The following is a 22,429-nucleotide window of genomic DNA, read 5'->3' on the forward strand; positions in this document are numbered from 1 at the left end:
TTAAACTATAAAGACTGAGCTCTTTTAATCTTTCCTCCTAACTCATCCCTTGTAGCCCTGGGATCAGCCTAGTCGCTCTTCTCTGGACCTTTTCTAGGGCTACTATGTCCTTTTTGTAGCCTGGAGACCAAAACTGCATACAGTACTCCAGATGAGGCCTCACCAGTGCATTATAGAGGTTGAGCAGAACCTTCTATGACTTGTACTCCACACATCAAGGCGCTATATAACCTGACATTCTGTTAGCCATCGACTTCTGAACACTGTCTGTTTTGATGTGTTTCTACTGTGACTCCCTAATCCTTCTCAAAAGGTGTACTCTTGATTTTCAGACAGCCCATTGTGTATTCAAACCTCACATTTTCAGTTCCTATGTGTAATACTTTACATTTACTGACATTAAATTTACGTCACCAGTCAGTCATCATTCAACCCGCTGTATCCTAACACAGGGTCACGGGGGTCTGCTGGAGCTAATCCCAGCCTACACAGGGTGCAAGGCAGGAACAAATCCCTGGGCAGGGCGCACACACGCACACACACTCACACACACCAAGCACACATTAGGGACAATTTAGGATCACCAATGCACCTAACCTGCATGTCTTTGGACTGTGGGAGGAAACCGGAGCACCTGGAGGAAACCCATGCAGACACGGGGAGAACATGCAAACTCCACGCAGGGAGGACCTGGGAAGCAAACCCGGGTCTCCTATCTGCGAGGCAGCAGCGCTACCCACTGCACCACCATGCCGTCCATTAAATTTCATCTGCCACATATCTGCCCAAGCCTGTATGCTGTTGAAGTTTCTCTGTGATAATTCAATGGATTTGAGATTATCTGTCAATCCTCCTATTTTGGTATCAGCTGCAAACTTAAGCAGCTTGTTATTAATATTCCTATCCTCATCATTTCTATATATTAAAAATAGCAGCGGCCCTAGCACTGACCCCTGTGGAACTCCACTCTTAACATCATTCCTGTGTCTGAGACAATTCTGCACCCATCTACAAACATCACTCTGAACTGCCACTTCTTTTAGTTTGATGCCCAACCTCTCATGTGGCACCTTGCCAAATGCTTTCTGAAAGTCCACATAAATCATATCATCTGCTCCATTTTGATTTTATCCTTTTGTTGCTTCCTCATAGAATTCCAGCATGTTGGTAAAACACGACCTCCCTCTTCAGACATTGTGACAAATATACATTTGTGAATGCTTGTCTTCATGTTCAGGGACGCTGTGTTTGGGTGAATATGTCGCAAAAGAAAGAACATGGGGATGAAGAGGAAGAGGAGGAGGAGGAGGAGGAAGAAGAGGAGGAGGAAGAAAAAGATGAAGGGGCTGACCAAGCTCAACCGGAAGTGGGTCCTCCCCTCCTCACCCCACTGTCTGAAGATGATGGTAAGTCAGCTTGGAACAGTACGGTAATCACCCTTGTTTAGTCTCCAGAAGAGGACACTTATGTGGGGTCCTAATCCAAAGGCATTAATAAAGTACATCCAGCTTAAGGGTGAATCACGCAGTTGAGGACACCAGTGGAAATTAAGGGAAAGTGCAATTAGGACTGAAGTCAGTAAACACCTCTTTACATAAAGAGATGTGGGAATCTGGAAAAAACTATGGAGACACGTAGTTGAAGCAGAGACCTCAACTACCTTTAAGAAGGATTTGGATGAGATATCGGGACAGCTAGCTATTAGCTAAACAAACGGGCTTCATGGACTGAATGGTCTCCTTTCATTTGTGAAATGTATTGTTCTTAAGTTCACCCCGGCTTTATAGTTGCAGGGGACCCGAGTTAAAAACCTGACTTAGCCACTAGGGGTAGAAATATGTCATCCTGGTAGGTATCAACTCTAGATCAAATTTATCCCAGAATTCTGAAGGAGGTTAGCGAGTACATATAAAAATATAAACCCATAACACATATTTTTAGAAAGTCAATGCACACTGAGGAAATAATTAAGACCTAGAAAATAGCGAATATCATTTTGTTATGTAAAAAGAGTATTCAGGCCCACCTAAGTACCTTTAGGCCAGTAAGCTAAAGGTGCATCTCAGCAAAAATTAATGGGAGAATTGCAAAAGATTGAGTAGCTCATGCCTGGAACAGGAGTCTTAGTGGACAGTCAACGTGGGTTCAGACGAGAGACATCCCGTTTCACTAATAAGATGGAATTCTGTGAGGGTGCAACAAAAGGTTACATTAACAGAGGAGCGTGTGATGTTATTTATCTTGATTTTCATTTGATAAGATAGGGCGGCACAGTGGCGCAGTGGGTAGCGCTGCTGCCTCACAGTTAGGAGACCTGTGGTTCACTTCCTGGGTCCTCCCTGCGTGGAGTTTGCATGTTCTCCCCGTGTCTGCATGGGTTTCCTCCCACAGTCCAAAGACATGCAGATTAGGTGCATTGGCGATCCTAAATTGTCCCTGGTGTATGCTTGGTTTGTGTGTGTGTGTGTGTGCGCCCTGCGGTGGGCTGGCGCCCTGCCCAGGGTTTGTTTCCTGCCTTGTGCCCTGTGTCAGCTGGGATTGGCTCCAGCAGACCCCCCGTTACCCTGTAGTTAGGATATAGCGGGTTGGATAATGGATGGATGGATGGATTTGATAAGGTACCACATGAGAGATGGGTGTGAAAGTAAAAGACGGTGTGGAGTGTAGGTGAGTGCAGAATTGTAAAAAACAGGAAGCAGAGGGTTTAATGTGTGAGGAACCTTAAAGGAATTGGGTGATGTGAAGAATGGTGTCCTTCAGGGGTGAATATAGGGGCTGCTGCTATTTGTAAGATATGCTGCTCAAAAAAATTAAAGGATCACTTTATATAGGAGAGCTGGACAGGGCCCCTCGTAGAAGGTCCTTAACCCATCATCAGGTCTAACCAGTATCTGCTTCTTTGGACAATGAGGAACCTGATGAGCACTGCCAGATCCTACAAAATGACCTCCAGCAGGCAAGCAGCAAGGCAAGTTTGGTCTCTGACCAAACAACCAGAAACAGACTTCATGAGGGTGGCCTGAGGGTCCTACGTCCTCTAGCGGGGATTGTGGAGCTCGATTGGCATTTGCCATAAAATACCAGAATCGGCAGGTCCAACACTGGCGCCCTGTGTTTTTCACAGATGTGAGCAGGTTCACCCTGACGTGAAAGGGTCTGGAGAAGCCGTGAAAAACGGTATGCTGCCTGTAACATCATTCAGCATGACCGGTTTGGTGGTGGGTCAGTGATGGTCTGGGGAGGCATATCTAAGGAGGGATGCACAGACCTCTACAGGCTAGACAACAGCACCTTGACTGCCATTAGGTATCGGGATGAAATCCTTGGACTCATTGTCAGTGGGTCATGGGTTCCTCCTGTTGCACGAAAATGCCCGGCCTCATGTGGCGAGAGTATGCAAGCAGTTCCTGGAGGATGAAGGAATTGATACCATTGACTGGCCCCCACGCTCACTTGCCTGACCTCAATCCAATAGAACACCTCTGTGACATTATATTTCAGTCCATCTGATGATGCCAGGTTGCACCTCAGACTGTCCAGGAGCTCAATGATGTCCAGGTCCAGATCTGGGAGGAGATCTCCCAGGACACCATCCGTCATCTCATTAGGAGCATGCCCCGCTCCTCCCAATGTTGTCAGGCATGCATACAAGCATGTGGGGGCAATGCAAACTACTCAGTACGATTTGGAGTTTCTGCAATGAAATTTTGGCAAAATGGACTCGCCTGCCGCATCATTTTCTCACTTTGATTTTCAGGGTGTCTTTAAATCCATCCCTCTGTAGGTTGATCATTTTCATTTCCATCAAATGATGTGCCATCCTTTTATTCCTAACACATTACCATATCAGTCCATATCAGTATAGATATCCAGCAGGATTTTTTTCCCATTGAGATCTGATGTGTTTTCAAAGTGTTACATTAATTCTTTTGAGCAGTTTATATAAATAATCTGGGTAGGAATATAAGTAACAAGCTGGTAATGTTTGCAGATGATACCAAGTGAGGACTTTCAGCCAATGAATAATTCAGCAGAAGTGTGTCAAGAGACGCTAATGGGGCTCCTTAATCCCAACAGCAATACACCTTTATAGTGCCTCACTGGGACTGGGAGAGGGCCTGCCAGGTTAGAATTTTACTTTCTTTTTCTTTTGAGGATCAGTACCTTCAAGTCTGAGGACACGGTTCTGTTTTTGGATCTCTTTCTCCAGGTGGGAGGTGGAAACAACTGCTCTTAGTTGAGGAGTTCATGTACCTTGGGATCTTTAGGAACATGAGGTCAACAAGTGGTGAAGCAGGAGCTTAGTCTAAAGCAGTGTTTTCCAACTTTTGTGGTGTCAGGACCCAGTTTTTCACATGACAGTGTGTTCACAACATCCTTGGTGAATTTAGTGCGACCCCCACCACGTAACACCTGGCTGCGGCAGATGGATGGCCACTAACAGAGGGTGGGACTGGGCTGAGTGTCTGCTTTGGGGAATGCCAACCAGGATCCTGAGCTGTTTCGTTGTGTGGTGGATGCAGAAACACGCTATACCGTTGCAGGCTCCCCACCATGACCTGACCCACCTTGATGAAATGAGTACAATATTGTCCAAGCCTAGGGGGATTTGCAGGTCCCACTCCATCACCAGAGCATCAGAACACTAGAAGAGTCAAGCACGATCGTCAATGCTTTTCCTACATGGTGAATCGAGCTTGATTGTTAGAGGGAGGTCGTCCAGGATCCACTTGCTATACTGTTGCTGTGAATTGGCACATGCGCATCCCACAGAGTTTATAAAGGAGAAGGCGGGAAGGTTAAAAAAAAGTTAAGATGGTGAAAGAAGCGAGCAAGAGGTGCCAGAGCACTGGTGGGTAGGCAGGTAGCTGGGAAGAGAGCCTTGTGGAGGAGCGTGTGGCCGGCACTCGAAGGGGCCAAAGAGGGTTACTCCGGCTGAGTGTTCCTGAAGTAGCAAGAGAGACCCGCTGCTTGAAGATGGCGTCTGTGTAAGGCCAAGGAATGGCAGCAGGATTCAAAGGAACAAGGTTTGGCATGGCACATTTCTGGAAGCCCGAGGTGAGAGTAGGGACCTGAGCTTGTGATTTTAAGGGTTAGCTGTGCCTGTTGGAAGGACGTGTCCTCTGGCTGTAGGATCCCATTTGGGTTAAGCAAAAGAGACGACAGTTTTTAGAGGGAAGTGCTGTGGCTCATTGGGTTTTAGCGGAATTCTACTTTCGGGACTTTTACCCGGATTTTTTTATTGGACTAGTGGGATTTGCCCCCTGCTCGCTTCATTCACCAACCCATACCCCCCCCTACTGCCAGCTTTACGTGCAGTTTGAAGAGGATGGCTGAATGCACCCCAAGGAGACACGGCCACTCCTCCGACACCCCCTCTTAAACGGTGATACAATGGGAAACAAATACAGTGGAACCTCGGTTCACGACCATAATTCGTTCCAAAACTCTGGTCGTAAACCGATTTAGTCGTGAACCGAAGCAATTTCCCCCATAGGATTGTATGTAAATACAATTACAGTGGACCCTTGACTTGCAAACTCAATTTGTTCGCGAGGGCTGGTTGTAACTCAAGTTGGTTGTAAGTCAAGACTATTTTTCCCATAAGAAATAATGGAAATACCCATAATGCGTTCTGAAACTCCCACAGCAACACTTACTTAACCTTTTCATAATAAAAAAGGGTTGTATAATGTGCATAATTTACCAAAACACCAATAATTTTTCTAATGTACTAATCAAAAAGTTATAAAAAGTGCCTAGCCTACCAGAAACAACAATTTCATACTGTAGGGAGGAGGAGGAGAATGAAATGGAAGGTGGTTATTGTTTGGAAGGAGCCTCCTTATACAAATCTTTTCTTTGTAAAATTGTCAAGATGGTGGATTTCGACATGCTGTACATATTAACGAGATCGGGTCACATCAACACCACTCTCATATTTCCGCACAATTTCCTTCTTCGTTTCGATTGTGATCGCTTTCTTTACCTTCGTTACCTTCTCTTCCGTCCTTAGCAATTATCGAAAAAAATTATATAAATCAATGCACTGACCGAAATTACGTCCACAAACACATGTATCTGGGCTCCGACTGACGCTTACAAATGCTCTCGGCTGTTTGTTTACAGTCGCGCAAGCGGATACATGTGACCGCATTCGGGTTGTAACGCAAGACGTTGGTCGTAAATCAAAACAAAAATTTTGGTCGTAAATCAAGTTGTTCACATGTCAGGCCGGTCGTATATCAAGGGTTGACTGTAATCCGTTCCAGACCATACGAACTGTATGCAAATACAGTGGAACCTTTAGATACGAGTTTAATTAATTCCAGCACTGAGCTCGTATAGCGAATTTCTCGTATCTAGAACAAACTTCCCCATTGAAAATAATGGAAATCCAGTTAATCTGTTCCGCACCCCCAAAAATATCAACATAAAAATCAATTTTCCTAACAAATAACACTGATAAATAATATATACTGTAGTTTACCTTTAATAAATAACACTGGTAAATAATATAACTGTAGTTTACCTTTATGAAGAGTCCTGGCTGGCTTGAGGGAGACGATAGGGAGTAAGTAAGTTAATTTCAACGGCCATGGCTTTCTTTTTTTTCTTTGCAGCACTATCTGAGGCAACAATCTTCTTGAGAGGCATCGTGGAATAATTATGTTCACGTTAAATGCAAAAAAAAAACAATGAAATCACAAGCGCACGCTACGGGAGAACAAGGAACACTGAGTGAGCTGACGGGCGGGCAGCGTCAGCTTGGGTGAAACACGTCACGCATACCCACAGCCTGTCTCGTGGCTCAATACGCGAGCCAATGCTCATATTTAGATCCGAATTTTTCGCTCATACTTTCTTTCCTCATATTTTGAATTTCTCATATACAGAGGTGATCGTATCTCGAGGTTCCACTGTATATATTTTTTTAAGTTTTTAAGCACAAATATAATTAATTAAACCATAGAATGCACAGCGTAATAGTAAACTAAATGTAAAAACATTGAATAACACTGAGAAAACCTTGAACAGAGAAAACTAACACTGCAATAGTTCGCGCTATAGCGCTACCAACCGCTGGCTAAAAACACTTTTTTTTTTTAATGAGTTTTAAGCACAGGGAAATAATTGAACATTTGAAAAAATCCGTAATTTAATAAACCAACAAGAAAAGTAACATTGCAACAATGCACGCTACGAACCGATTGCTGTAAACAGAAGTGAAAACAAAATCAAGCCCAGTGCATTCTTTAACTGCCTTCCTACCTTATGAGTCCAGCCCTCTCTCTCGCTCACGCTGCCTGTGTGTGTGCGCGGCTGTCTCTCGTACTGCCTCTGTGTGTGTGTGTGTGTGTGTGTTGCGCGCTCTCTCACTCTCTCTCTCTTACTCGCTGCACAGGAAATGCACAGGGAGAGACTGAACATGTACAAACCGAAAGGGAAACTGGCTTGTTCATATACTGAGTGTGTGGTCGTGAACCGAGGCAAAAGTTTGGCGAACTTTTTGGTCGTAAACCGATTTGTACGTGTACCGAGACGTTCGTGAACTGAGGTTCCACTGTAGTTTTTTTTTTTTTTTAATATCTCCTCTTTGCTCGATCATCTGCTGACTTGCTGCTGCTGCCGTGCCGCGTGATCCGCATTTCGTTTCTCTTCTCCCCCAGACATCCTCAAACACAATTCTATCTCTTTTCGCTGTTCCATTATCTCACAGAGTAATATTTTCCATTTGTTTGTGCTAGTGCGATCTTTACTCTCATTTTTGGAGAATTTCAAATTTTCCTACTTCCATTATCTCTAACCTGCTCTACATGTCTATCACAGGACTTGCTTCCAAAGGTTGAAAGTATGATGTGACTTGACTGTCTCACGGGACGTGAAAGTGTCTCTGTCTCTCATCAAGAGATCACATCTCAGTCACAAGTTTTTTTTTTTTATAATAGAGAGATTTATTTATTTGACATTTTAACCTCCACATTACACATTGTTACTTTTTCGTATACGAAGTATAGGGAAAGCATTGTAATCGTCGAAAGATTCAATGTTGAGATTTTGATGAATCTCGACATTTTAGACCTCACTAAGTCTGATAATACTATTTTTGGAATTATGTCTGTGTGTGTGTGTGTGTGTGTGTGTACTGTAAACACGATAACTTGAGTACGCTTTCACTTAGGTCAGGGGTGTCCAAACTTTTTTCACTGGGGGCCACATACAGAGAAATATACGAAGGGCTGGGCCACCCACTAGAGATGAGAGGTATATTGCCTCACCTCCTGTGTATTAAGCTAGCAAAATCAATCAAAAATCGGTAAATTATGCTTCATAACTGAATATGCCTGAAGAAAAAACAGCATCACAGCTCTCTATTAATGGGTTTTCATTTATTGTATTACAGAGTGCTCGAGTAAAAATCAAAGCACAAGCTTTACCAGACACTTAATGCTTTCAGTTAGCTGACAAATCTTCAACTGTGTTTCTAGCCAAATGCATGTTGAACAAAGCTCCTAAGAACACAAAAGAATTGCCTGAGAAGGCAAAGCAATCCAATGCTAACAAAGTCCCAACACAGAATCCAAAAACAGAGCACAGGTTAAAAAAATCCAGACATCCCAAAAGCAATAAAGCAAAGCAAAAACACAAATGAGACTCCACTCCCTAGCGCCTTCCAGATGAGTCGTCAGAAACGATGGAAGGCCTTCCAATAAATAGGGTGGAGGGCAGTTCCTGACGGTGATTGGCAGGTGGTCCCGCCCCTTGGGGAACCACCCAAAACACACATAGGACATAGTCAAATAAAAATAAAATTTCAATATATATATAAAATCCAATGTCTGTCTGTCTGTCCACTTTTCACAAGAGAACTACTTAACGGATTTAGATCGGGTTTTTTCCTATAATTTGCTTGAACATTCCAGTTGATTTTGTGACTTCTCTCATTGTGCTAAGAATCATAGTTCACTTGCAGGAGTGATATATTGGCGTTAATCCGAGGCAGAGGCTGCGGGCCGAGGGGAGGTGATGTCGGGAGTAGGGATCTGGGTAGGGTCCTCCTCGCTGTCCTGTTTCACTACTACGTGGGCTGAGCCTGTAATAAGTGTATCTGTTTAATATGTCACTTAATGGGTTTTCATTTATTGTATTACAAAGTGCTCGAGTAAAAATCAAAGCACAAGCTTTACCTGACACTTAATGTTTTAAGTTAGCTGACAAATCTTCAACTGCATTTCTGGCCAAGTGCACGTTGTTGAATTCCTGCATTTTCTCCGGGCACATTATTCCCGTGACTTTAGTGAGGCACTGTTTTATGAAGTCACCATCTCAGAAAGGTTTCCTGTGACGTGCACTGAGCTGCGTGACCTCGTAACTGGCTAATGTGGCATCTTCTTGTGTTGTTGAGCTAGCAGACTAGCTGCCATTGGCTTAACTTTCTGTTCTCGCTCGGCACCAGTGTAGAACGTGTAGGTCGGATATTTGGTGTCATAGTGTCGACGCACGTTATACTCTTTCATCACTGCAATAGTTTCATTTAGACACACTTGCCTTTGACTTCTAGGAAGAAATATTCATTTGCCCACCGTGTCTGAAATTTTCTGCACTCACTTACTATTGTGCGTTTCTTTGGTTCTGCTATTTTGGTCACCCGTAGTAAAATTGTTCTTTGATTGCGCTTGTTTTTGAAGATGCTGCTTTGATCAAAACAGCCTTGTGTTAAACTTAAGAAGTACAATACAGTTAAGAACAAATTTTGTGTGTGGGCCATATTTCATTATATTTTTTAGAATTTGCTGCGGGCCAATTAAAAATGGACCACGGGCCACAGTTGGTCTGTGGGCTGTAGTTTGGACGCCCCTGACTTTGGTCAACCAAATTTTGCATACAAGTATTAGGTACAAAACGTAGATTTCTATCAACTTTTGGGCTATTTCCATTAACCGGAAGTGGTACTTTACCTTTTTATACATCCAGATACTGAGTCCAATTTATTCAACTTTTGTACTTTTATAATAATTGTTTAATATATTATTAATTTGACTTGATTTGTTGTTGATGGCTCTTTAATGTACATAATATAAAAATATCATCATTGTCTTACAGTTTACTCCTCAAATATCCATCCCAATTTCTGAGTATATGAGAAAGTCGAGGGGAGACCACTCCCGATTTTTTTTTTATGGATTATTTATTTATCCACTTTTGCCCTGTCAGGATTATGCATCCTTATTTGTTGTTAAATAACGGCACTTATGAACATTTACATCTAACCTTGCCGACTGTATGTGTCCTTATTCATCTGGCGCATCCTTATGCTATCGACGGTTTTAGGTTCAAAGGACATGGCGCCAACCCGGTGACGTATGACTTGCATGCATTAGTTTTGTATAATGTTTCTATCCCATGCCAAACATTCTGAATGTATATTCTGAATTCTGTATTTGTTTTCTTTTAGAAACTGATATTGCGCCATGGACAGCGAGAGTTTCTTCCAGCCTTGTCCCTCAGTACAGCATTGCCATTCTCCGCTCAAACATTTGGCCCGGAGCTTATGCTTTTGCCGGAGGAAAGTGAGTAAACTGTGCTTGGCAGCCATACATTTGACTAAGCTTGATCAATGCAACATTCAAACATGCAGTCTCGGTCAGGTCTACATTGGTCATAATATTTTTATCTCTACTGCCATTAGCCCTCTCTCTTAAAGACCTTTAAACTTTTCATGTATAAAATTCACCAGGACTCTTAATGCACAAAGATCCTTCTGCTAATTTCATTCATCCCCATTCTATTTGTTAGTAAAGTTGTAATTTTGTACAGAGGCGCAACGTGTTCCATCAGTAGCCATAAATCAGTTCCAGTAGGTTTACCACTTGGCCAGGAATGAAGGGAACCCTACAAGTTGGTCCAATGGCTGTAGATTATCCTCCTCAGTTTTAGAGCAGGGCATCACTGAGGATGTAAAAACAGAGCTAAAAGAGTTCATCCCGAGCCTCAATTGGGCAGCTGTATAGATGCATCTCGCGTAAGCGTTAGACCCGAGGATTACTCGGGCTGTAAAAGTGCCAACAGCGTTAGTGCCAAGTGGTGCTCTCGAAACGATGTAGGCATGTCTTGTGTACGCGACAGGCAGCAGTGTAGACACACCTTCTCTTAGCCTCATAATGGCGTCTCGCACAAAACGTTTTTCAGCAGCCCTGGTGTCACCTGCTCTTGACAGCGATATGAGCAGTGATGACAAAGTGAATCGGTCTTCAGGCAGCGAAATCAAAAGTGATTCTGATGAACCGGAAAGCAGTGCTTGTGTCAATCGCACATGTGCAGTGTGCTGTTCAAAAGCTGATCGGTCTGGAAAGGAAATCCACCAGGAATCACGCTACTGTGACGTTGGACCGTGTATTTCACCGTGCTTCAAGATATACCACTGTGAAAGAATGAGTCTCAACACATGAAAAAGGTTTTGGGGCAGCCACCCTTATATTGTCCCTGGCTGCAAAAAGGCAGTCAAATAAATTCAGAAGTGCTCTGGTTGAGCTCCAAGACTGAACTGATCAAGTAATGAGATGATGGTGGCTTTAAAGGCCAAAACCAGAAGTGACGTTGTTTATGGCGCTGGAACCGGAAGCGACGTCATTGATGATAAATCAGGTAGGTTTTCCCGTATCTGGCCTGCAGAGATAACAGGAGTAGGTTTAGTGCACCCTGCCACCCCCTGGCCTGGCGGGTAATTTACTTCCACTTGGTCTACTCCTAACCGCACATGTGTGACAACACACAAATGACACATTTTGACAGTATATATGGTATTAGCATTTTTTGTATTATTACTATTCATTATTATTAATATTTGTATCATTATTATACTTTCTACACTTCTGATTTTGTACTTTTAGTATTTTGCACGTTTTACAGAAGTAAGATCAGATTTAATAAATGTGTCCTTTTTCAAGTAAAACAATGCAACGTTTTTCACACGTTGTTCAAGAAATAATGTAACGTTAAGTAGGTTTAACCTAAACTTCTGCTAATCTATTTGAACACGCACCACAACACGTCTGGACCATCTTCTCTGACAGATTGACCATTACCTGATTTGTTTTTTTCCCCACCCGTACATCCAGTGCTGCCAGAATAAGGCTCAGCAACCTGTAATCCTTGATTGTAACAAGAACAATGATGGATAATTAACCATTGTCCATAAATTTTAAAATATTAAAAGTACAAGAATGTAAACACGGGAACAATTGACTTATTTCCTGAGAAATCTCTATGTTAAAAATACCATGAAATATATTATGCACCATCTGTAATACTTAATGTAAATTCAGAATAATTATCTGATAAACTACGTCTTGATCAATCAACTTACTTTGCTACAGTTAAGCATACACTGTCATTTGGCAAATATTCTTAGAGCTGTTAGAGTAAGGGCCGGTTTCTACTTCTCGCTCAGAATGCTTGCGCGCACGCATCATGGCTGACACACTGTTTTGTCTTGGTACTTTCCCCTTTTGTATTATTAATATGTAGCCTTTGACAGAATGCCTCAAATCTCACAGACTTAACACTCTTTATAAGTTATTGTACCATATAACTTCTCTCCACCTACCCTTCTAAATCTGTAACCTCAGGCAATTAGGTGTAGTAAAAGACAAGCAGGAGTTAAGTTACACTTTAAATAATTTATTATTGATAATATTCATAAATAATAACAATATGCAAAGTACATTTGAATATTGGCAACATTACAACCTGATAAATGGTGATACAGTGCATCCGGAAAGTATTCACAGCGCATCACTTTTTCCACATTTTGTTATGTTACAGCCTTATTCCAAAATGGATTAAATTCATTTTTTTCCTCAGAATTCTACACACAACACCCCATAATGACAACGTGAAAAAAGTTTACTTGAGGTTTTTGCAAATTTATTAAAAATAAAAAAAATAAATAAAAAATAAATAAAAATAAAAAAACTGAGAAATCCCATGTACATAAGTATTCACAGCCTTTGCTCAATACTTTGTCGATGCACCTTTGGCAGCAATTCCAGCCTCAAGTCTTGTTGAATATGATGCCACAAGCTTGGCACACCTATCCTTGGCCAGTTTCGCCCATTCCTCTTTGCAGCACCTCTCCAGCTCCATCACGTTGGATGGGAAGCGTCGGTGCACAGCCATTTTAAGATCTCTCCAGAGATGTTCAACCGGATTCAAGTCTGGGCTATGGCTGGGCCTCTCAAGGACATTCACAGAGTTGTCCTGAAGCCACTCCTTTGATATCTTGGCTGTGTGCTTAGGGTCGTTGTCCTGCTGAAAGACGAACCGTCGCCCCAGTCTGAGGTCAAGAGTGCTCTGGAGCAGGTTTTCATCCAGGATGTCTCTGTACATTGCTGCAGTCATTTTTCCCTTTATTGTGACTAGTCTCCCAGTTCCTGCTGCTGAAAAACATCCCCACAGCATAATGCTGCCACCACCATGCTTCAGTGTAGGGATGGTGCCTGGTTTCCTCCAAACGTGACGCCTGGCATTCACACCAAAGAGTTCAATCTTTGTCTCATCAGACCAGAGAATTTTCTTTCTCATGGTCTGAGAGTCCTTCAGGTGCCTTTTGGCAAACTCCAGGCGGGCTGCCATGTGCCTTTTACTAAGGAGTGGCTTCCGTCTGGCCACTCTACAATACAGGCCTGATTGGTGGATTGCTGCAGAGATGGTTGTCCTCCTGGAAGGTTCTCCTCTCTCCACAGAGGACCTCTGGAGCTCTGACAGAGTGACCATTGGGTTCTTGGTCTACTCCCTGACTAAGGCCCTTCTCCCCCAATTGCTCAGTTTAGATGGCCAGCCAGCTCTAGGAAGAGTCCTGGTGGTTTTGAACTTCTTCCACTTATGGATGATGGAGGCCACTGTGCTCATTGGGACCTTCAAAGCAGCAGCAATTTTTCTGTAACCTTCCCCAGATTTGTGCCTTGAGACAATCCTGTCTCAGAGGTCTACAGACAATTCCTTTGACTTCATGCTTGGTTTGTACTCTGACATGAACTGTCAACTGTGGGACCTTGTATAGACAGGCGTGTGCCTTTCCAAATCATGTTCAGTCAACTGAATTTACCACAGGTGGACTCCAATGAAGCTGCAGAAACATCTCAAGGATGATCAGGGGAAACAGGATGCACCTGAGCTCAATTTCGAGCTTCACGGCAAAAGCTGTGAATACTTATGTACATGTGCTTTCTCAATTTATTTATTTTTAATAAATTTGCAAAAACCTCAAGTAAACTTTTTTCACATTGTCATTATGGGGTGTTGTGTGTAGAATTCTGAGGAAAAAAATGAATTTAATCCATTTTGGAATAAGGCCGTAACATAACAAAATGTGGAAAAAGTGATGCGCTGTGAATACTTTCTGGATGCACTGTATATGCGAGCTTGGCCGTTCCCGTTTTCCCGGGAATTACAGCAGTTTAATTCCCGGGAATGCAGGAATTAAAAATGTCCAGCCCGGGAATGGATTCCCTACGCATGCCTGTCTCAATATGGCTGCCGAGCTGTGCTCTTCATTGTGCTGTCCTTTTCAGTTCATGGTGTGTGTTAGATGGTCTTACATCAGTTTGGTAAGAGAGAGAGGGTGTGGTAAAGCAAGCAAATTTATAGATTTTCCGTCCAACCCGTAGAGCCAATAGGGTGTCATGGTACTTAAAGGCTTCTGATTCAAGCCAATTCCAAACAGCCATACTTCAGACCAATGGGATGACAGAATACCTTCACACCTGCCACCCCCCAAAACCATGTGTTAAGCTGAAGCTTGGCAGCTAGGCAGTCTGGCTTGTGGTTGTTGACTGAGAGAATCCTGCAGAGAAACATTTGCCAAACTTGTTTGAGGCACTTCTCCCAACCCTCTCGTAAAATTCGCTTTCCTGACTTAGTCCTAGGGGGGTAAACATGAATGCTTCTCACTAATGTAACACTAATATTACATTGCTTTGCCTAAGTTACAAATAAAGACATACAAAATATTTATCAACTTGTATGCAAAATTTCACATCACAACACACACATTCCAAACGTTCTTCTGGTGCGTCCTCTGAGCGCGTCATCAGAAATTAAAGCGACGTGTGCACAAGTTGCAGTACCAGCAAAAAATATGGGTGGCGTGTGTGTTCAAGTTTTGGTATTTGACATCAGCATCATTTACTATCAACATGTGACAGCAGGCTTGCCGCTCCAACAGGATCAATGTGCTTTCTACGATGTTGATGAACAGGTTGATGTGGTGAAGCAAATCATCACACGGAAATGCTGACATGCGAATGTCTTTATGGTGCTTTTCTTCATCCACTTCTCACATAGGCAATACAAGCATTGCATATTCCTCATCGTAATGACACAATATATTTAAAGGTCTCTTATACTGCCTCGACAATTCTGTGTCACTGTTGCCAACTTATTTTTTTTTTGCGCACCTTCACAACAGCACCAGAATGCAAATACAGTGGAACCTCGGTTTGCGAGCATAATTCGTTCCGGAAACATGCTCGCAGTCCAAAGCACTCGTATATCAAAGTGAATTTCCCCATAAGAAATAATGGAAACTCAAATGATTTGTTCCACAACCCAAAACTATTCATATACAGTTAGGTCCATAAATATTTGGACAGAGACAACTTCTTTCTAATTTTGGTTCTCTACATTACCACAATGAATTTTAAATGAAACAACTCAGATGCAGTTGAAGTGTAGACTTTCAGCTTTAATTCAGTGGGGTGAACAAAACAATTGCATAAAAATGTGAGGCAACTAAAGCATTTTTTGAACACAATCCCTTCATTTCAGGCCAAAGACAGAGTCCAAAACAGAACTGACTTCCAGGGAAAAGGTGTGAGGCTTTATAGGAAGTTTGGGGGAAGTGATGTCGTCCTCGGGGCCGGGACCGGAAGTGATGTGTCCCGAGTCGAGGCGGTGGCTCCTGGTGGGATTTCCCGGGAAAGGCCTGCAGGGAACTCAGAAAGAGCATCAGTGCAACCCGGGCAGACGTATTATCATTCATCTCTAAGCCCTTCAGCTGACTCCTATACACATGTGTGTGACAAGACTCTCCCCTCAGCCCAGACCCGTCGGGTCGCGCGTCCTGCACCGAGAAGTCGTGAGCCCGGGAGAGGGCATCAGCGTTGGCATGAAGAGACCCCTGGCGATGAACGAGCAAAAACTTATTGTTGCAGGTCAAGAAACCACCTGGTGACTCGCAGATTCGACTCCCTGTGAAGGGCCATCCACTTTAGAGGTGCATGATCCGTCACCAGAGTGAACACCCGACCCAAGAGGTAGTACCGCAACTGCGTAACTACCCATTTAATCGCCAGAGCTTCCTTCTCCACCTCTGCATACCTGGTTTCCTGGTCCAACAGTTTCCGGCTTAGGTACATTACGGGGTGTTCAACACCATCGACACTTTGGCTCAACAAGGCTCCCAAGCCTGTGTCCGAAGCGTCCGTCTGGAGGACAAATAGAAGAGAAAAGTTAGGGGCGATTAATATAGGTTTTGAAGTTAGAGCCTTTTTTAAGTCACTGAAGGCAGTCCCCGCTTTGTCAGACTATACCACTAGGTTGGGAGCTCTTTTCTTCGTCAAGTCGGTCAAGGGCGCCGCTCTCTCGGAGAAGTGAGGCAATAAACCAGCGGTAGTACCTGGCCAAACCGAGAAAGGATCGGACTTGCCGCTTGGATGGGGCCATGTCAGTATGGCATTTAATTTGGAACACTGTGGCCTCACAGTACCCCGGCCCACCAGGTAGCCCAAATACTTGGCTTCTCTCAACCCGAAGAAACATTTCTTGGGATTGATTCGAAGCCCGGGCTCTCCTAGTGCCCGCAATACCGCTGCGACCAGCTGTATGTGTGTCTTCCATGTGCTGGAATAGATGACGATGTCATCCAGGTAGGCAGCACAATACGAGTTATGGGGTTGGAGGACTTTGTCCACCAGACGCTGAAAAGTTGCAGGCGCCCCGTGTAACCCGAATGGAAGGACACGATACTGCCAATGTCTGCTAGGAGTGCTAAACTCGTTTTTTTCCTTCGCGGACTCTGTTAAAAGAACCTGCCAGTACCCCTTCATCATGTCAAGTGTGGTCAGGAATTTAGCTGGTCCCAGCCTCTCAAAGAGGTCGTCCACGCGAGGCATGGGATAAGCATCAAATCGGGAAACCTGATTAAGCTGACGGAAGTCATTGCAAAACCTCCAACTGCCGTCTGGCTTAGCAATCAAGACGATAGGACTGGACCAGGGACTAAAACTCTCCTCAATCACTCCTAGTTCCAGCATTCGCTTGATTTTCAGTTCCACCTCAGCTTTCTTTGCCTCCAGGAGTCTATAGGGCCTCTCTCGGACGATCACCCCTGGGTCAGTCAATATGTCATGCGCAACCAGAGAGGTCCAGCCAGGTTGTTCACTCACCACCTCTGGGATGGAGCGGATAGCTGCTTCCAGCTCCTGCTTCTGCCGGGGAGATAACTCCTCGCCGAAATTAAATGAACTAGTTTGAGCGAAGAGTGAGCAGGGCTGACCGGAGGAGGGATCGGGGTCCCTCTCCTTCCACGGTTTCAGCAGGTTCCTCTCCTTAATTTCATAAGGGCCCAGCCAATGAGCGAGCAATTTGGAGTGAGAAGTGGGCACCAACACCATGACGCAAACCCCCGGGGCGGAACTCCCGGAGAGTCGTGCCACGGTCATAAAGGCGGGCCTGTGCTGCTTGTGACTCCTCCATATGACTCTTTAGAATGGGTCTAATTGTATCAAATCTATCGCGCAACTGGGCGATATATTCCAGAATATTTGTCGAGGGAAGAGCCTCTCCTTCCCAGCCCTCTTTTAAGATATCTAATATACCCCGGGGCTGTCATCCATATAACAACTCAAACGGTGAGAAGCCCATAGAGGCTTGAGGGACCTCCCGGTAGGCAAAGAGGATGAGGGGGAGGAGTTGATCCCAGTTCCTCCCATCCTCGCTGACCACCTTATGAAGCATCTGCTTGACAGTCTGATTGAATCTCTCCACTAACCCATCGGTTTGAGGATGATACACCGCAGTTTTTAAATGCTTTGTCTTCAGTAACTTGGCAGTCTCCTTGAACGTTTCCGAGGTAAAAGGTGTCCCTTGGTCCGTTAGGACTTCTCTAGGGACGCCAACACGTGCAAAGACTCCTACTAGTTCCCGTGCAATTGTTTTGGAAATAGCCGAGTGCAAAGGAACAGCCTCATGGTATCGGGTCGCGTAATCCACGAGGACAAGTATATATTTATGTCCTCGGGCTGAGGGTTCCAAGGGTCCTACTATGTCGACATCAATCTGGTCAAAAGGGACATCAATCAGGGGAAGGGGGACAAGAGGAGTGTGGTCCCTCCTGGGAATTTGCCGCAGTTGACACTTCAGACAGGAAATGCAAACACGGCGAACCTCCTCATTAATCCCCAGCCAAAAAAAAACGGAGCTTGATTCGCTCTAGTGTTTTGTCAGAGCCGAGATGGCCCCCAAGAAGGTGGGAGTTTGCTAACTCGCAGACCTGCCGCCGGTAGGTTCGTGGGACTAACAGCAACCTCCGCTCCTTCCCCTCATGCTCCGCGACCCGATATAACAAGTCATTTTCAATGACGAAGCGAGGTCCCTGTGGCATGGGCTGATGCGTGCGTTGGCTGTTAACGAGGACCACTGCATTCTTTGCATGTTTCAGAGAGTCGTCATTCCATTGTTCTCTCTTGAAAGAAGCGGGCGTCGCTCTAAACTGAAAGTGCAACTCAGAGAGCGGGTCCGGTCTGACCTCAAGGGGCGGAGATTCCTCCCGAGCTGCCGGGGCGCTGGTAGATGACGTAGCAGCCCTCAATGGTCCAGGAGTCTCTGCATCACTCTCTTGGCCTTCCGTCCCACTCCCTGTCGGCTGATTACCCGGTGTGGAGGCAGCTTGAGATGAGTTTTTCTCACCTATAACTAGGCCCAAAGCTTTTCCGGGAATACTCACTAGTCTACCGCTGTTACTTTCAGACCAGTCCCACCCTAGGATTACTGGGAATGGAGGATCCGGAAGAACCGCCACGGTGAGTCTTTTAAGGGTTCCTTCCAGACATACATAACACCGGGTGGATTTATACACGCGGACATCTCTGTGTGTACATCTAAGACTGGTCTTTCTTTTAACCCACTGTTGCAGTAAAACATAACGGCGAGCAACGATAGACACGTTACTGCCGGAGTCAAACAAGGCTGTCACTTTATATCCATTAATGAGTAGCTCCCCAGTATGGTTATCTGCCAGAGGGTTGCTAAGGGCACACAAACAACACTGCCACATCCCCCTGCAGCCCACCTCGTTCCCAGACAGGTCGCAGGCAGGGCGGTCCGGCGACTTCGGAACAGGCTCCGGAGTGAGCGGGAGGGACGTCCTAAGTGGGACATAGTCCCCAGGGATTATACTAAGGGGCCGTTCTGCCCCCCCAGGTTTCAAGGCCGGCCGTGGGGTCTTTAGGAGCTGTAACAGCTCCTGCATGGAATGGAACTCACCCCAGGCCGGCTGGGCAAAGTCCTGGGGTAGATGCTGCAGCAGCACAAAACAGGCAACCTGCTGCACAATTTGTAGTGGGGTCCTTTCAAATGGCCGTAGCCAAAGACCCACCTGCTGCTAGAGAGCCATAGCCTGCTCTGGGAGTGCTCTTTTTGGGTTAAACTCCCAGGTCTGCAATTCCTTTACCTGCTGGCCTGGGGAAAGCCCATCTGTATCAGGGACCTTGGTCCCGATGGGCAGCTCAGCTCTCCCACCCCGGAGAGCATAATGAGCCCCTTTTGCGTCCTCCCCAGAAACCAGCCCATGCCTGTGGGTCCCTTCAACACTCTCCACCAGATAGGGCTTCAGCCCAGGGTTGCCCTTGTGGAACGGAGCCTGCACTGGGCCCTTCCTGACCCCCCGTCGCACTCCCCGCCCAGAAACTTGGCTCCGGTACTTTCCTACCTGGTTTGTTTTAGGGTCCTGTCCCGGGTTCTTCAGGGACAGCATCCTGCCGACTACACCACTGTGAGAAGAAGAGACAAAAGACATGGCAAGGTTTGGGGCAGCCACCCATATAATTCAGTGTCCTGTCTGCAAAAGTAAATGATTCTTTTGTTGAGACAAGTTTACAAGACAGAGTCCAAAACAGAACTGACTTCCAGGGAAAAGGTGTGAGGCTTTATAGGAAGTTTGGGGGAAGTGATGTCGTCCTCGGGGCTGGGGCCGGAAGTGATGTGTCCTCGGGCCCGGGACCGGAAGTGATGTGTCCTCAGGCCCGGGACCGGAAGTGATGTGTCCTGAGTCGAGGCGGTGTCTCCTGGTGGGATTTCCGGGAAAGACCTGCAGGGAACTCAGAAAGAGCATCAGTGCAACCCGGGCAGACATATTATCATTCACCTCTAAGCCCTTCAGCTGCCTTCTATGCACTCGTGTGTGACAACATACTACTCGTATTGCAAGACCTCACTCGTTTATCAAGTCAAAATTTATTAAAAATTTTAGCTCGTCTTGCAAAACACTCGCAAACCAAGTTATCGCAAACCGAGGTTCCACTGTAATTTTTATTTTTAATATCTTTCTTCCCTCACCTTACAACACAGCAAAACCAGACATTGTTCTCTCACCATGATGATTTCTCACACTGCCACCTGGTGGAATCCTCCAGATTTACTTAAAGTACACACTCAAGTATAGACAGTGCACTGCTTGTCTGGTGGCAGCGTCCTTAAGCTCACACATCGTGTTATGTATATCCCCGGCCTAACAGTAGATGTTTTAATGTAAAGGACTAAGATACGTGTAGTCAAAAGTAGTTCTATGCTCAGCAACAAAAGCTAATCCAATCTTTCAAAAAAACTGGAAATGTAATCAAAAACTGGTAAGCAAAATTTAGACCAAGAGATCAGGATACTAGAAAGTCAAAAGGAACAAAGAGTTTTGCAAGGTTTCAGCCTAAGTTCTATTTGTGAATTGCGGAGACATTGGAGATGTTTTAAACCATCACTTCAATGAGGGCATTCCCTGTATAATTTGTGGGAGAATGCTATGACAATGGAAGATGCCAAACACCCAGAAACCTCCATGCTATAGGAAATAAAGATTGCATCAAGGCACAAAGGGAAAAAATCTTTCTCAATTTACACTAGAAGCAAAAACTAATGAGATAATTGTGATACCCGAATTCTAAAACCCCCAGATCAAAGCATAGGTTGTATAAATTCATCACGAAAATCCCATAGAAGCTTAGACACAAATTGCGGTGGTTTGTAGCTGAATGTAAAGCAGCCAGAATGAGGATTGGCACCTCCAAGTTCAAGATCACAGTCCTCCGCTAGAAAATGGTGAAGTGTAGTGTAGTGGAGAAGTTGCTGCATCAAGTGGAGGGTTTTGTTCACGATGTAGAGAAGACACAAGAGGGAGATTAACAGGCAGATCGGAGCAGCATCTGCAATTATGTGGCTGTTGTGCCAGTCAGTCTTGATACAGAGAGCTGAGCCGAAAGGCAGAGCTTTTGACTTAACAGTCAATCTACGTTCTTACGCACACCTATGGTCATGAGGTGTAGGTGGTGACCAAAAGAACTAGATTGGGGATACAAGCAGCATAGCTTCCTTCACAGGGTGCCTGGGCACATCCTTAGGGACACAGAGTGAGGGGCGTAGGATGAACACTGCTTTTATGAATCCCAGACCAAATGGCATATAACAGAGACATATGCATTGCATTTGTCATTCCAATAGATGGTACATCACAAACATTAGCACTGCTCTTATAAATCCCAACCTGAATGGCATATAACAGAGACTTATGCATTGCATTTGTCATTCCAACAAATGGCACATCACAAACATTAGCACTGCTCTTACAGACCTCATACTGAATGGCACATAACAGAGACTTATGCATTGCATTTGTCATTCCAACAGATGGTACGTCACAAACATTAGCCCTGCTCTTACAAACCTCATACTGTATGGCACATAACAGACACTTATGCATTGCATTTGTCATTCCAACAGATGGTACGTCACAAACATTAGCCCTGCTCTTACAAACCTCATACTGTATGGCACATGACAGAGACATGTGCATTGCATTTGTCATTTCAACAGATGGTACATCACAAACATTAGCACTGCTCTTATAAATCCCAACCTGAATGGCATATAACAGAGGCTTATGCATTTCATATATCATTCCAACAGATGGTACATCACAAACAATTAGCACTGCTCTTACAGACCTCATACTGAATGACATATAACAGAGACTTATGCATTGCATTTGTCATTCCAACAAATGGTACATCACAAACATTAGCACTGCTCTTACAGACCTCATACTGAATGGCACATAACAGAGACTTATGCATTGCATTTGTCATTCCAACAGATGGTACGT

General features: G+C 44.6%; 2 protein-coding genes across 2 annotated transcripts in view; both read left to right on the top strand.

Annotated features, from left to right (window-relative positions):
• Positions 1-22,429, top strand: part of sympk (symplekin) — a 581,858-nt gene that overhangs the window by 257,943 nt on the left and 301,486 nt on the right. The gene's annotated exons all lie outside the window — the stretch shown is intronic.
• LOC114641940 (radial spoke head protein 4 homolog A-like) overlaps positions 1-22,429 on the top strand; it is a 48,159-nt gene that overhangs the window by 24,686 nt on the left and 1,044 nt on the right. The window contains exons 4-5 of the mRNA XM_028790958.2: positions 1,238-1,406; positions 10,457-10,571. Of these exons, the coding sequence (XP_028646791.1) occupies positions 1,238-1,406; positions 10,457-10,571 (284 nt within the window). The remainder of the gene's footprint in view (positions 1-1,237; positions 1,407-10,456; positions 10,572-22,429) is intronic.

Source organism: Erpetoichthys calabaricus, chromosome 1, assembly GCF_900747795.2.
Source record: "Erpetoichthys calabaricus chromosome 1, fErpCal1.3, whole genome shotgun sequence".
In the NCBI taxonomy this organism is placed as follows: domain Eukaryota; kingdom Metazoa; phylum Chordata; class Cladistia; order Polypteriformes; family Polypteridae; genus Erpetoichthys; species Erpetoichthys calabaricus.